The sequence below is a fragment of the Meleagris gallopavo genome, chromosome 1 (assembly GCF_905368555.1).
Source record: "Meleagris gallopavo chromosome 1, MGAL_WU_HG_1.1, whole genome shotgun sequence".
Taxonomy (NCBI): domain Eukaryota; kingdom Metazoa; phylum Chordata; class Aves; order Galliformes; family Phasianidae; genus Meleagris; species Meleagris gallopavo.
Genome location: NC_139404.1, coordinates 141,134,920 through 141,150,088, shown reverse-complemented (window position 1 = coordinate 141,150,088; position 15,169 = coordinate 141,134,920). Strand labels below are relative to the sequence as shown.

Genomic DNA, 15,169 nt, shown 5'->3' with positions numbered 1-15,169 from the left:
TGCTCTCCAAATGCATCTACTTCTTGTCAGTGGACCACTTCTCCTACAAAGAAAGGCTAAGGGGGCTGGGCTTGTTCAGCCTGGAAAAGAGAAGACTCTGGGGAGATCTCACTGCAGTGTTCAGGTACTTAAAGGAAGCTTATAAAGAAGAGGGAATCAGCATTTTACATGGGAAGATAGAGACAGGACAAGGGGGAAGTGGTTTTAAACTTAAATAAGGCATATTCAGATTAGATGTATGAGAGAAACTTTTTGTTCAAAGGGTGGTAAGGTGCTGGAGCACGTTGCCCAGATCTAGTTTATCATATAAATACCAAAAAAGCGACTATGTAACGATGATCAAAAATGCCTTTAAATTCAGAGAAACAGTCCATTATATTGAATTTAAGTTAAAGAAAACAATAACAAAGTCATAAGGTTGTTAAAAAGAATTTAAAAGGAACAATGACAGAATCTTGAAAGGGGAAGTGTATAAATATTCTGTTATAGAAGCACTGAATACATCGATGACCTACTGGAGAAGTTCTAAGAAGTTCAAAAAGGTCAGCATTGTCAGTTGGAGTGGAAAGAAGGACTTTGAATATATTTAAGGATGTGTTTTAGAAAAGGAAGTTATATGCTAAACTAAGAATACAGAGAAGAACGTGAACTTTTGCAGACTTCTTTTAAAACATTTACATGGTGGATTGTGAACGGTTCTGTAGGACTATTTTCTAAAGAAATAAAATATAATAAGGAAACTTATAAAAGATTTAGAAAGCAGTAAGATCTGCAAAGACTTTAAAAGAAAATCAGAATATTACTTAAGAAACTTTAGAAAAATAAAGTAAAAGAAGAAAGCAAAATGAACTGTATCCACCACAGAAGAAGTCAAAGAAGACCCTAACCAATATGGAAGATTAATTTCCAATAGCAATGTTAGGTGAAATGCTTTTGAAAGATAACTGACACAAGGCCAACTTATTACTCTGCAAGACCTGATAAGGCTCACTTGAGACTTCCAAGCGATCTCAGGGATACAACAATGGTGAGATACTAACAGCGGTGAATAATCTATTACATAAATAAACTTCATAATGAGATAAAGGGAAGAGTCACTTAAGACACTAACTTTAAAAAAAGAATGTCGGGAGGCTGCACGGGAAACTAAAAAACAGTGAGTCAGACTGCTTATCTGGGCAGAGAGATAGAAATTTAGAAAATATAGAATTACAAAGTATGTAGAAAATACAACAGGAAAAGTTAATGGGGCTATTGTGGTGGAAAGCCATGCTTCACAACCATTTAAGACTTCTCTGAAGTCGTCAGATAACATCAACTCATGCAAAGTAGTTGAATTGCTAAAAAGAAAAGCCCAACAAAATGCTTTCAAAGAGATCCTTCTAGCTTCTTAAATTTTCACCAATTTCAGGAGAGAGGATGGAAGATGGGAACAAAAGAGGAGTAAACTAAGATTTTAGCTGATAGATTTCTTTTGCATAACTGATGTGCTGAACTGCAGAAGAGGGCAGAACTGTAAAAAAAGCAGGATCAACCTCACACCTGGAAGCTAGTGCATATGGTAGGGTCAGTCTGGAGAGACATAAACAATCAAGTTTAATATACATACAGCTGCTGAATATGAGCTATGGTACACCCTCTTTTCACCTGACTTGAGCTGTCATGGCAGACATAGCCAAGAGGATGACACATGGCAAAGGATGGGGACATAATGTAAACAAAGCACAGAGCTGCAATGAAGTAAATAATAATTCTGCTCTTAAACCATCTGAATGGCATCTTGGAAGAACAGATTCCACTCCTATGTGTGCCTGTAAAGCTAAGTAAATCACTAAAATAAACCTCTTACAAGTTTTATATTTGATCTAGATAGTATAGTGTTTATATGTCACTTTACATTTTAGAGTACATTGCAAGCTAATTAGTCCTTGCTCAATAATCTGAAAATAATATCATTTTTGTTATCAAGATCATGTTAAGGAATGAAGATATAATTAATAACGAAACACCTCAAAAGCGATTATCAGCTATATACCATTTCTGGCCTATATATATCTTCCCTTCTTCCTTGAAAATCCTTCAGCACTTCATTATTTGAAAACGCCTTGGGCCTCAAGTTCTACAGTCATTAAAGGCAGTGAAAAAAACGCAAACATGAGGATGAAAATTCTTTTGAAAGCACTACAATTTTACCAACTTTAACAAATCAATGTACTTTTACATTAAGAGCTTGAATGATTTGATTAATTCCTTCAAACACTACTCAGCTTTGAATTATAGATGTCAAAAAAATTCCTGTGCAGTGATACAGATCTCTTTCTTTATAGAAATGGTCTTGATTAAAATGTAACAATTACCTACCAGTCTTCCTTCCCTTTATAGTTCATTTTTAATGGAGAATTCAAGACATCATTGAATTAAACTTGTTCTGCTTTATTTTCTGAGATAAGACAACCAATATTTCAGTATAATAGTGCGCAGCTACTATCAGTGCTGAGCCTGTGATACCATCGCAGGTTTACCCCACAGGAAACATTGTCTGTTCCAGACACTTAATCAGTTGTGCAATCACTTCCAGTGATTCAGCCCCAAGAACCAATCTCTTATTTCTTTTTATTTAAAGCATTTTTAAATCATGCAATACTTTGTATAATATGAATTTGGCTAAAACACCAGGAGAGAATATATTCAGTAGCATTGAGTAATAGACTTTGAAGAGAGGCTATACTATTTAAAACGATATTTCGAAACCATAAATACAAGTGAATAATTGTCGGCCACCTTAGACATCTTCATATGACATATATATAATGCATATGCCATTATGCCAGAGACAGACTGTCATGTCCAATGGCCATGTGGCTCTTCTGTAAATGCTGGCTTGGTCATGGAAACAGACTACAATGCAGGCTGGAGAGCTGGGCAGAGAGGAACTTTATGAGGTTCAACAAAGAAAATGCTGAGAAATGATATACACACAGGTTAGAAGCTGGCCAGCTCTTCAGAGAAATGAGCTATGTAGAAAAGGACCTATATGTTCTGATGGACGAGAGATTGTCCATGAGTCACCAATGTGCTCTGTGGTCTAGAATACTATTTGTTATCTTGGGGTGCATTAAGATGAGCATGGCCAGCATATGGTCAAGGGAGGTGATCTTCCCCCTCCACTCTGACCTGGTGAGGTCACATGTGGAATACTGTGCTCAGTTTTGATCTCTTCAGTTCAAGAAAGACAGGGAACTTCTGGAGAGAGTCCAACAGAGGGCCACGAAGATCATCCCCTTAAGTGGAAAGGCTGAGAGACCTGGGTCTGTTCAGACTGGAGAAGACTGAAGGGGAATCTTAGCAATTATAAGCAATGCTTATAAATATTTAAACTGTGGGAGTCATGTGGACCTTTTTGCAGTGCCAGTGACAGAACAAGGGGCAATGAGCATGTAGTGCTCTAACACAATGGTAGACAGAGCAGTAGTAGCAGAATAGCACTAGGCTACAGCAAATGAGAACAAGCCCAAATGGAGCATCTGTTGATACAGAAACAAAGAAAAACTGCTTACCTTTGGAAGGCCTCAGCTAGGCAGGGATCTCCAATGAGATACCCTTACCTCTACTACCAATCCTTACATTAGGTCTGAGATCCTGGTTCCATCCCTTCCAGTCACAGATGCATTGCATGCACCTGTGCTCCTCTGGGTTGGCTCTGCCTTCACACCAGCTGCTCAATCACTGTTTCAGGCCATGACAGCATTTCCACTACAGAGCACAAATTGAACACAGGAAGTTCCATCTGAACAAGAGGAAGAACTTCTTTACTGTGAGCGTGGCAGAGCACTGGAACATGCTGTCCAAATTGATTGTGGACTCTCGTTCTCTGGAGATATTAAAAATCCATCTAGGCACTTTCCTGTGTAATCTGTTCTAGGGAACCGGCTTTAGAAGGGAGGTTGGATGGGATGATCTTCAGTGGGTCCTGCCAACTGCTGAGATTCTGTGAATGTAATGCCTAGTCTGCTCAATAGTTGCTCTTTTTTACTCTGGTCCAGTGCGCTGTGGCCAGTCTCAAAAGTATGAAATCTGGGGACATTTTTTAAAAAAAAGTCTTTTAATTGAGTGTGCTCTACTTATACTCTATGGTTATTACAGAGACAGGGTTTCTACCAGGCTAACAAGATTTTAGGCCGTCACAGTGGTGAGAACGCCAAATGGTGGCCTCTCATTGTTTTTCGTTCCCTAGTTTCAGAGGGGTGCATCTAAAACACAAAGTCATGCTGCTGTTATTTCATACACAAAGCTAAAGATTTTTAAAGATTCACACAAAAGCCACAGGATTTCAAATCACAAGCTCCTCACTTCAGAAAGATGATATGTGCTCCTAATTCATGCAGACTATGAAAAATTTACCAGAAGATTTTCAGTATGATATGACATGGCTTATCATATCTCTGAGTAATTTTCAATTCCTATGATTTTACCTCTTGAGTCTGATAAGGAGAAAAAACAAGTAAACTCAATTTGCTTTACTCAATTTGCATACTCTAGACTGGCCATTCCAGAATCAACTACACTATATGTCTTTTCACATATGTAAGCTGATTAACTGATATCTAGCATTTATATTTCTTTGTGCCATAAAATGCATGCCCTTTTAATTCACTTCATTTGCAATATATGCTGATATTTAATACTGCAGAAACAACAGCAAGAAATATTTTTAGATCAAATTCTGTAAAGAAGGCCTTGAAGTGACTATATAACATTTTTGTCTTTTAGTGCCCTGAATAATGGAATATTGGGAAGGAAGAGTAATTTGAAACAAGTCACGTATTCAGTGAGCATACATGAAACAGACTGTCACTGAGTTCGCATTTAACATTCTTAAATGAGAAGTTTGTAGAAAATGAGCAAAACTAATATAAACATAACAAATCAATAAATCCAGTCTTTCAGTTTTAAAACTAAAAGCAAAATAACATGGATGGAAAACCAAGGGCACATTAGCTTCATCGTAACAGTTCAGCGGAAGTTGTCTGGGAGATAACTTTTCAAAAAGTGAAAAAACATGATTTCACATGAATTGCTGATGCACCTGAAAGATGTGCAGAGGAAACAGAAGCTAGGTGAAAGAGGGCTATAATTCAAATACTACAAAAACAGATCCAACACATTAAATTCTCAATTTGCTGTTGCATACATGAAATAGGCAAATGATGATGATTTGGCTCCTCTTTGCAAACATAAATTCACTCCAGTGTGTTTACATAAATCATACAGACACCTTCTTCTTTGGTGGTTTGTTCACTAGGTCAGAATGGCTGACATGAACTTTCTAGTCATATTTGTTTCATGTGATTTTCATTCTGGGATTCAAGCCCGAGACAGTGACTTCTAGGTAATCCTAATCCCCAAATATGGACACTCAAGTAAACATACTGACTTTCCAAGTGCCTTTAGGAGTCATCTAACACATTCAGTCTGGTCCTCTTTCCCACTTTCTGTCTGTTGACTCTTGCTAGTGCTCTTCTCTGCAGTGGTTTTACAGTTTGCTCACATATTAGCATATAAGCCTTGCTCTAAATCAAAAATTTTACTTTATTTTATTTACAAAAGCCTACGAGAACTATATTCTGCAAAATTTTACTTTCTAAAGAAATGGGTCTGTGGTGTGCTGATGCTTCATATCCTACTCACAGCTAATTTGGTCAAAGGAGGAACGCTATATATTTTCACATTTTTTTTCTTGCTGCCGTACAAATGAAGTACAACAGTCACATGGTAAAGCCTTCATGAACATGATAACAGGCCAGACAATATTTTATCTTTCAGTATGTAGTTCATAAGGAAAGATACTATCCTCCTGTGATTTTTACATAATTTTAATTACATGTCAATCTAAATTGACTTTCATTGAATATTTGAACAATTTTAAATCTTTTTTATAATCACTTAATTTTTACCCTATACTGCATGGTACTAAACTATCTAAGAGAATAGGGCTGATCTTTCCAACATCTCCTATTTCCTTCACACTCGGTGAAAATGTTTCACATCTTTTACCATAGGAGCACCAGAAGAACGAATGTTTTATTGAAAATATCTTCAAGCAGAGCAAAAACATGTCCTTACTTGTTTAAGTTTCTTCAGATCTTCATCAAGCTCCAAGTTGTCCAGAATAACAGCAACAAACAAGCTGAGTAGAATCTACAAAACAAATGCAAACTATTTTTTAATTGCCTTGCATTTCTAGTAATAGAAGTACTATCAAATATAATGGAAAAATGAGGGTGGTACTATTGTAAAATGTACTGCCTATCACATCTGTTGAACTAATATTTCATGCTGATATATGCCTGCTAGCTATTTTGTAAGTAGATTTTTTTTTTTCTGGTTTACTATACAATTAGTATATGAACATTAAAAAATGAAATTCTAGGTTTTATAACCAAGATTTTATATATGTTTAACATAATACTAATCAAAATACATTTTGCAGGAAAACTAAATTAAAATCATCAGAGGAAACCTGACAATAATTTACTTTATGCTTAATGCTCAGTGCTTAGAATGGATATAAGCAAAGTAGCCAACTCCATTTGAGTGCTTTACCACAACATAGCAAACTCACGCACCTTCTTTTACTTTCCATTAAACATTGTGTAGGTATGTCTTCGGGGGAGAAAGAATCACAGAAAAAGAAAATGAGTATATCACATGATAATTTTCTTGTGTAGATATGCTGACTAGAAGAATGTGAAATTTTTTTTGATATAGTTGTGAAGGAGACAGAAGAGGCAGAGAAAGGATGTAGGTGAAGAAGAATACTACCATTCAGCATCTCCCCTTAGATGACTGAAGTCTTAAAGTAGTAAATACATATATATGTAGCTTTACAACTACTGCCAAGGTTTAAGTCTCTGTGGATGAAGGCAAATATACACTATCGTATTAAGATTCTATAGGCAAGCATCAATTTCCTAGAGATATCAGCAAGAATTTCAGCTCTTTTACAAGAGTTACAGGCCTAAAATATTTCTGTGGTCTTGGACTACTAACTGACAACCAAAGCAGAGCATTATATCTGCCCATCACTGTGAAAGTTTACTATCATTCAACAATACTGAAAAGAAAGGATCCTTCTCACAAACTTACTAAATGCCAGTCTTCAGAAAAACGAATTATCTTTTAATAGGGAACTGTCTTTAGCAATATTTAAAATTTTCTGTAGTTGTTATAAAAACCATATTAAATATTTCTTATATCTAAACAGCACTTCAAACTGTTTTCTATTATCTGATTATTACAAGCTGTAAATGTTATGATGGCGTTCAAAAATGTAAAACAGGACAGAACTCTTATAAAATACATAATCCCTGGTACAAAGTAATTTGCTCCCTAATTGATGATTTTGCTATCATTTTGTCAGGATTTTACAGTATGGGGTTTTTCTTTCCTTAGCTACTTTATACAGCCTATGACACTCTAGTACCTGCAGCTGGAAACATACTAGTTAGGGAGGTACTGTTCCATACAAAACAGAAATACAGTGCTCATTAAATACCACTTTCAGCCTTGCTGCTTCATGCACATAATCATATCAAGGCATCAAGACTTTCATTAGTTCCCTTTTCAACTTTCTTCAACAAGAATTAACAACCATGTACCAGAAAAGAAAAGTTAAATGCAAACTTATTATTTATTTAACTTTCTCCACTGCCATCTCAATTAATAACAGTCTTCACTTCCAAAGGAGGTTTTGTTTTTTGAGCTTCAGCTTTTCTTTGCTTTCTAAACCTATTCATTTCACTCCAAAACTGTACAGTTTACTTTGCCAAATGCCTGCAATTATCACTTCTCAATTCTAAACCTCCCCCTTCTTCTGGCTGTTGAAAGTCATTTCTCCGTTTGACTTCAGTTGTTTTGATTTTTTTTTCACTTACAGCTGTTTATTCTTAAGTGTCTCCTTTCTGGTTTCAGGAACAGCCCAACTGTTTTCATGCTCCTTTACCAATTACAAGTTTCTTTCTCTCTTTAAGCTTCTTTTGTCTTCAGACAATTCTGTCCTTGGAAGCTTTTTCTTTCAAGGTCTGAGGAAAAACTTAGAACTGAAGCTAACGACTTCATAAGGCCAGCTAGTTTTGCAAAGCTCTCTAAGAAGAGCTCCTTCATCCATGTAGAATTTGCATAAGTGAATCAGAAGAAGTGCATAGACTTAGGGAGCAAAGTAAGGGCTACATAATTAAAATGCAAATGCCCTGGAAAAAGACTGAGGACAGTATACAGACAGGTGATTTAGAAACTAGCAAAATAAGTAGCTTCAATAAGCAGACATAGGAGTCTCAGATAACTCTTTCTGAAAGCATGAAGCAGAATACCAAAAATATCTTATAACTAACTTACTTTCCAATTAAGTTGTGATTTTTTAGTATTGAGGCCACCTGGCACTACTTTATGGATTTGCTCAATGTTCATCAAAGAGGAAAAAAAATCGATTCAATTTCAGCTTGGTAAAAAACACAATAAAATTCTCAAATCAGTAATCAATTCGTGACCAAAATCCACTTACCTTTGCTTTTTATTCCCACTACCAAAGAAATTTTAAAGAACTCTCTAGTGTGAATTTGCTTTTCCAGACCCAAGGACTTAACAATAGAAGTTCCATATTACTGACGGCAGTGTACCTTTGCTCGCCTTATATTTTAATACAGTTAAGCAGCTCCAGGAGAATCAAATGCCCTTTACTGCCATTTATGAGTGGTCAGGATTTCAGTGATTGTGAAGAAATCTACTGCACCCACAATTACAGACTGATCAGCCAGTCAATTATAAGTGAAGCAGGACAAATCATAAAGTAAAAAAAAAAACAACAGTTGGAAACTGATGAAGATTTTATAAATATAATTATCAACTTAAGAAGCAGGTAACAGTATAATAAATTGAATGAAGAAAATGAAAATGTGTATGTTAAAAACTGCAGTGAATGCAAAATACAAAAATACAAAATAAAAGTAGTAGTGAATTAAGGATGGATCAAATGGTTATTCCCCTTACTATAGTATTTTCTCTGTATTCAAAATACATTACCACAGCATTATTGATACAGGATTTCCAAAAGGCTGTTTTCTTTACCTTTTTCTCTATAGAAAAATATCATCATCTCATTTAAAATCCATACAGGAAAAACATCTTTTTTTAGATATAGTCCAATTTTCCATACATATCCAGGAAGTGCTTTAGTAATTCTCATCCTTTTATTGCCTACTACGTTATATATTTTTGATGCATTGACTTTGCATCAGACAACAGGAAAGCACTGTTTTATTATTAAGAGTTTGCATCCCAAGGCTTAACAATTCTGACTCTAATTATTACTGCAAAGAGAATGCAGTTGTAATTGAGAAGACCATTTCTACGTGAAATACAAACACTTGCTTCACTCTGTAATCATCAGAACCGTGAAGGCACAAGACAGTCAACAATTATACTATTAGCCTACCAGCATGATTTGGATCTTAGGAAGAACAACTCACACCATAACAAAAGCTCCTCACTTACGCTACATGGCTGAAGGGTGAATTCTGCCACATCAAAGAAATAAACCCAAAGCCCCTTATGCTGAACATGAGCATCACAATCAGTTCTAAGTAGAAGAAAAATAAATAAATAATACAAGAACTACGTAAGCAAGATGAAAAAGAAAGAAAAGCAAAATGCATTTGCAAATTAAAACTTACCAATGTAGCAAAAAGATGATACAGTATAAAATAAATGGCAACTACTGGTGCCCACATATGTCCTACAGCATTCAGTGTCTGATCCATGACATCTACCCATCCTTCCTGTGTGAGAATCTGAAACATTGACATGAATGCCTGCAAGAAAAGAAACACATACATATTAATATTTCACAAATTGTATAAATGTAGTTTCATACACACTTTACTCAAGTTGACTTAACAGAGCTGAAAATTAGCTTTGCTTTTTTGTTGTTGTTGTTGTTTTTAATCTTAATAAATATTTGTATTTTAAGTTTTGAAGTCAGGTGAAAGGTTATTTCAGAGTAAGAGCAGGAATAAATAACCTAACCTTTGATTGCACTTGTAAACATAGCTCAAGCTTCATTAGCCCACATGAAAAGCTTTTTGGTTTCTTCCCGAGATAAGACAATAGGAAAAATAACTTGATCATCACAGCTTATTGTTTACAATAAAACACTGAACTGTAATTTTTTGGTTATGCATATATTTCAGTGTTATCTCTCTATAAATATGCTTACAATAAATTGTAAAAGGAAATGAGACCAAATATTTATGTTATTTTAACAGCAGAAGCACTCCAGGCATCCCACTGGTGAGAATAACCAATACAAAACAAGGTCCCAGTTCTTCCATCTGTTTCAGTTATTCAGATTCTTCCTCTATGTATTTTGTCAACAGCATTCATTGTGCAAAGGTTTATGTAACATTTTCAAATCCCTTCAGACTAGGAAAGAATGTCAAAAACAGAAGGAATAAGGGAAATGTTTCAACCAATTATCTTTGGTGATAGGAACGTCTGAATCCAGATGAGCCCTAGAATCCAGATATCTGAAACTTCTGACACCCCATACCTAAAGCCACAAATCAAAATGCCAGCACTAAGCAGTGTAAAACAAAAGACAAGCTTCATCCTGTCCCATCTACTGCCATTTTTAATAACAAAAATGATGCCTGCCAGTCAAAGTCCTGGTGACTGGAGAAAGAGAAATATCACTCCTATTTTCAAGAAAGGGAGAAAGAAAACCTGGGAAACTGTAGGCTGGTGAGCCTCACATCTGTGCCGGAGAAGATCAAGGAACAGATCAAATCCTTATGGAAGACATGCTAAGGCACATGAGGGCTGAGAACGTGATCTGCTACAGCCACTATGTCTTCATCAGAGGCAGATCATGCCTCACAAGTCTCAGGGGAGACCTCATTGCAGCCTTCTCGTACTTAAAGGGAGCTTATGAACATGAGAGAAATAAACATTTTACATGGTTAGATAATGATAGGACAAGGGGGAATGCTTTTAAACTATAAGAGGGGAGATTTAGATTAGATATCAGGTGGACATTTTTCACTGACAGAGTGGTGAAGCATTGGCAAAGCTTGTCCAGAGAAGCTGTAGGAGCCCCAATTCTGGAGGCCACCAAGGCCAGTTTGGATGAGGTCCTGGGCAACCAGATCTAGTGACTGATTTAGGGTCTGGCAATATTGCCTGTGCTGGTGGGTTGAAACTAGATGATCTTTGAATCTCTTTTAACACAAACCATTCTATGATTCTAAGATGATGACCTCATCAGTACACAGTACAGTTCTCAGCCTCCTCTTATCAGGTGAAGATAAAGCTAAAGTAGGCAACTGCTGAGCATCTCTGGAATTGTATAGCACTTCTGGAGGCAGTAATGTCTTTCCTTACCTAATGGGTGGGACTCTCTTTGCTGAAGTAAAATTTAGGTGATTAATTACATTAAGTAATACAACACTCTTCTTCTGGCTTTAAAAATACCTGGGTAAATGGCCAATTGAACCAGTGCAGTATTCTTCATACTGAATCACATAAAAATATATTTATTAAAAATATGTATTTTAAGTAAACTTCAGATATAAAGATAATCTACAACTACGTTGTGGACCCCTTATTAGTACAAAAAATAAATTAATTTAGAAAAGACACACTTTTGACAGCATAGAAATCTAATCTGCTATCTAAATCAGCTGTCCATAAAGCATACGAGTATTTCAAATGGCCTTCCAATACACTCAAATATTCTATTATTACATTAAGTCCAATATATGACAGAATATTAGTTTTAAGAGAACACAGCAATGCACAGTAAGTTTGTTTTGCATCCGTCAATATCCTTCGGAGCAAGTTATTTTTAGCTGAAAGGTGCACTTCCCACTGTTTATATTAAAATGAATTTGAAATGCAGCTACCTAGCTGACAGAATCAACACCTGTGAAGATGAGGCTTAGAGATTTATGCAAATGGTGACTTTCTGAATTAATTTACGTTATAGAATAGACTGTCAATTTCTTCAACTATTTATGCCCTATTACATAATTAGCTGTTTTGATGATGGAAGTCAAACTACCTTTTTATTTTTAGTAGAAGATTGGCAAATGTATGATGGAGTGTACAAACAGAAGTGCTAGTTCTGATAGCCCACTCATCTATTACAGGGTGGTGCCACTCTAAAAACTACTTTCAGTTTTAACATACTTGTCTTTTAAAGTGCTGCTTGTCCATATGAAATTTTGGCCAAATCCCTGAGGTAGTTGGTAAGCAGTTCCAAAATTTACTTACTCATGCAAGCTTCCCTGCAATCAGTGGGATTACTTCTGCAAATGAAGTTAGCAAGATTTAGGCCAATGCTGTGCAGTGCTTGCATTGCTTTCTACCTGTCTTGAACTTTCCTTTTTCTCCTGACACAGTAATGAGTACTCCATGACGCACTGTGAGAAGCTCTACGAGAAGCTCTGTAAAAATGTCAGCAGCGCTGAGATTGAAATTGCATCAGAAAATTAAGACATGGTGCAGCTCTTTAAAGGGATGGTGATTATGTTGAATTAAAAGGTCATAAGCGGAACTTCCTCTGTTTTCAAGACTAGAATTCAAGTCCTGGTTTTGCTGATGACCACAGGATTGTTGCTGTTGAGATCAGCAGGGCCTACATTTCATTTCTTTCCATTTTTTATTGTTACATTTAAGAGAATAGTGCTGTTCCCAGCCTTATAATATGTCTGAGGCACTGAGTAGTGTCAACAGAAACTGGGATATGGAAGTCAGACACTAAAAACACACTTAGTTTTCCATACAGTCAATGTTTAAATTTCCAAGCAGCCATCTTATATTACTACCTTTGCACAAATCCCCATCTGATTTTTCTCTATTTTGGCCCTACACTGAACTACCCAATTTTGAACTCATGGCTCAGTGCATGCAGCCAAAGAAGACATGCAAAAATAGAGATGGCAGATTGGTTAAAATGGCAGATAGCAAACATTTATATTTTTATATTTGGAATTAGAGTGAAAGCCAGTCCAATTGGAAAGTTACAATGGGCAAAAGAACAGTGAAATTTGTAACCATAGCAACACTGAGTTTGTGCCTATTGACAGTTGTCAGGAAACCATGTGAAAACATGCAATTTATAGGCATTAGTGAAAGGAGGAGGTCTCTTTGTTCCCAAACCCATACTGTTCCTTCTTATAAAGCACTTCTGGCATTCAAAATGATTTTATGTTTTTTTTCTGTTTCACTATAGAAGGCACTTTAATACAAAAAGTAAAAATTTACCTGTAGACTCACCACTTTGTTAGTGTACTTGACCTCTGTGGATTCAGAACTGAAAGAAGCTCATAGCAACAGTGCTACCATTTGGGGTTCGCTCATATTTGTGTGCAAGCTCTTAAAAATTCATAATGGAAATTGCTGCTATGCAGACTTTATACCTTCTTCTATGTTATATACTGATACAAATATTTCATAGTCACATTGTGAAAAGAATGCATTACACTCAAATCCAGAATTGTATATTTCATTTCTGTGTTGTTGCAAAAGCATTCTGTGATCTTTATTGAAAGCAGACATTAGAGGGACGCTGTCAAACAAAATATTTTAGTATAATATTTTCACTGACTCTGAAACTACTGACAGCTGTTTCATTAGAAAATTAAGAAAATGAACTGCAAAATATATTTCTGGACCATTTATGACTAGATGAATAAGTATACAAATAACGAATAACTAAAAAACAAACACTTTAATGCACTCTATCATACAGAAGCTATAAGAAATATTTCAATTTACTGGAATTGAATATTGGAACAGTCCCTTATTATAGGTAATGGGCCTTGCATTTTTCCCATAAAAAACAAACACAAAATAGAAAAAACTTTGAATAGTTTCTCCTTTATATATTAAAAAAACCCTAAGATTTACTGGAGAAAATATTTTCTCAGTTTTGTAAACTTTTTCAAAAGTTTAACATGGTAAAATTTCTTATTAAAGCCTATTTGGCCATAGACTGAATGTTCAAAATAATTTAAAAATTTCCTAACATCTTGAGATATCTTAGCAATGTCTTACTGCAAGTCAATCTTTTTCAGTTTTTTATACTAATTATTTCAGTTAAAAACATCCAGGTATTCATGGAGTATCTTGTTTTAATTATACTACAATAATTCCTTCAAGTCTATCATTGCCATTTTGCATAAATAAAAAAAAAATTCTGAAACTAAACTCCACTGTTGATTTAAAGCTTTTTAACTTCATTTTTTTTTAATCAGAGATTATACATAGGACTTGGGCATAGCATAGGGTGGCAGTACCACCCAATTTAGAGGCAGATGCACTGTTTTTTTAAGTAAAGTTTGAGTTGTATTATCTTCTTTTTGCTTTCTTCAGCATTTCAAAAATGAATAATACCGAATTCTTTATGACTATTTTTGTAAGTACATTTTTTAATAGAGAAAGCATGGCATTATTTTTATTCCTTGTGAATAGGTATTTTTGTCTTACGTTTGGTGTCTAGCATCCCATACATCAAATCCAGACCAAATTGTTGTCTAGTTATTTTGTTTGCTAGATGAATGACCCTTGAGACTGTCTTGTTCATTGTTATTTAATTGTTCCTACCAATGCACTTTCTCTAAAATGGATACATTGGATAACCAAACTGGAGCAACAGAAACAAATAAATTATGACTAAAACCAATCCATGCACACTCATTTTAATTCATTATTAAATAAATGTCTATATTTCATTCAGAACAGTGTGCTTCGATAAATTCATTAGCTCCAATTTCCACTAATTTTCAGTGTTCTATTCTGAATTAAAACTTCATGCCCATAAGGCAGACACATATTCTGTCAATGCAGACAGGTTTTATAGCCCTGTGTAAAGGAAACATTCCTGTACTAATCAAAATCAACAACTTCACAATATGAAGACATAAATCATGTGTATACATTTTTATATAAATTCTGTGGGTAATTTCTATTGTTCTGCAAATGGGTCTTTTTTTGTAGCATGCTAGATCGTAAGCCATAATGTATGTTAAGCCATGTGTATGTGTGCACACATATAATTTTCCCATATCCCCTCACAGGAAGAAATACAAACTTCACAAGTGAAGTACTAGTGGAA

General features: G+C 35.3%; 1 protein-coding gene across 4 annotated transcripts in view; it reads right to left on the bottom strand.

The window, feature by feature from the left end:
• NALCN (sodium leak channel, non-selective) overlaps positions 1 to 15,169 on the bottom strand; it is a 217,496-nt gene that overhangs the window by 72,068 nt on the left and 130,259 nt on the right. For all 4 annotated transcript variants that reach the window (XM_085215561.1, XM_085215563.1, XM_085215560.1 and 1 more), the window contains 2 exons: positions 9,729 to 9,866; positions 6,124 to 6,198 (listed from right to left, as the gene is read on the bottom strand). In XM_085215561.1, the coding sequence (XP_085071687.1) occupies positions 6,124 to 6,198; positions 9,729 to 9,866 (213 nt within the window). The remainder of the gene's footprint in view (positions 1 to 6,123; positions 6,199 to 9,728; positions 9,867 to 15,169) is intronic.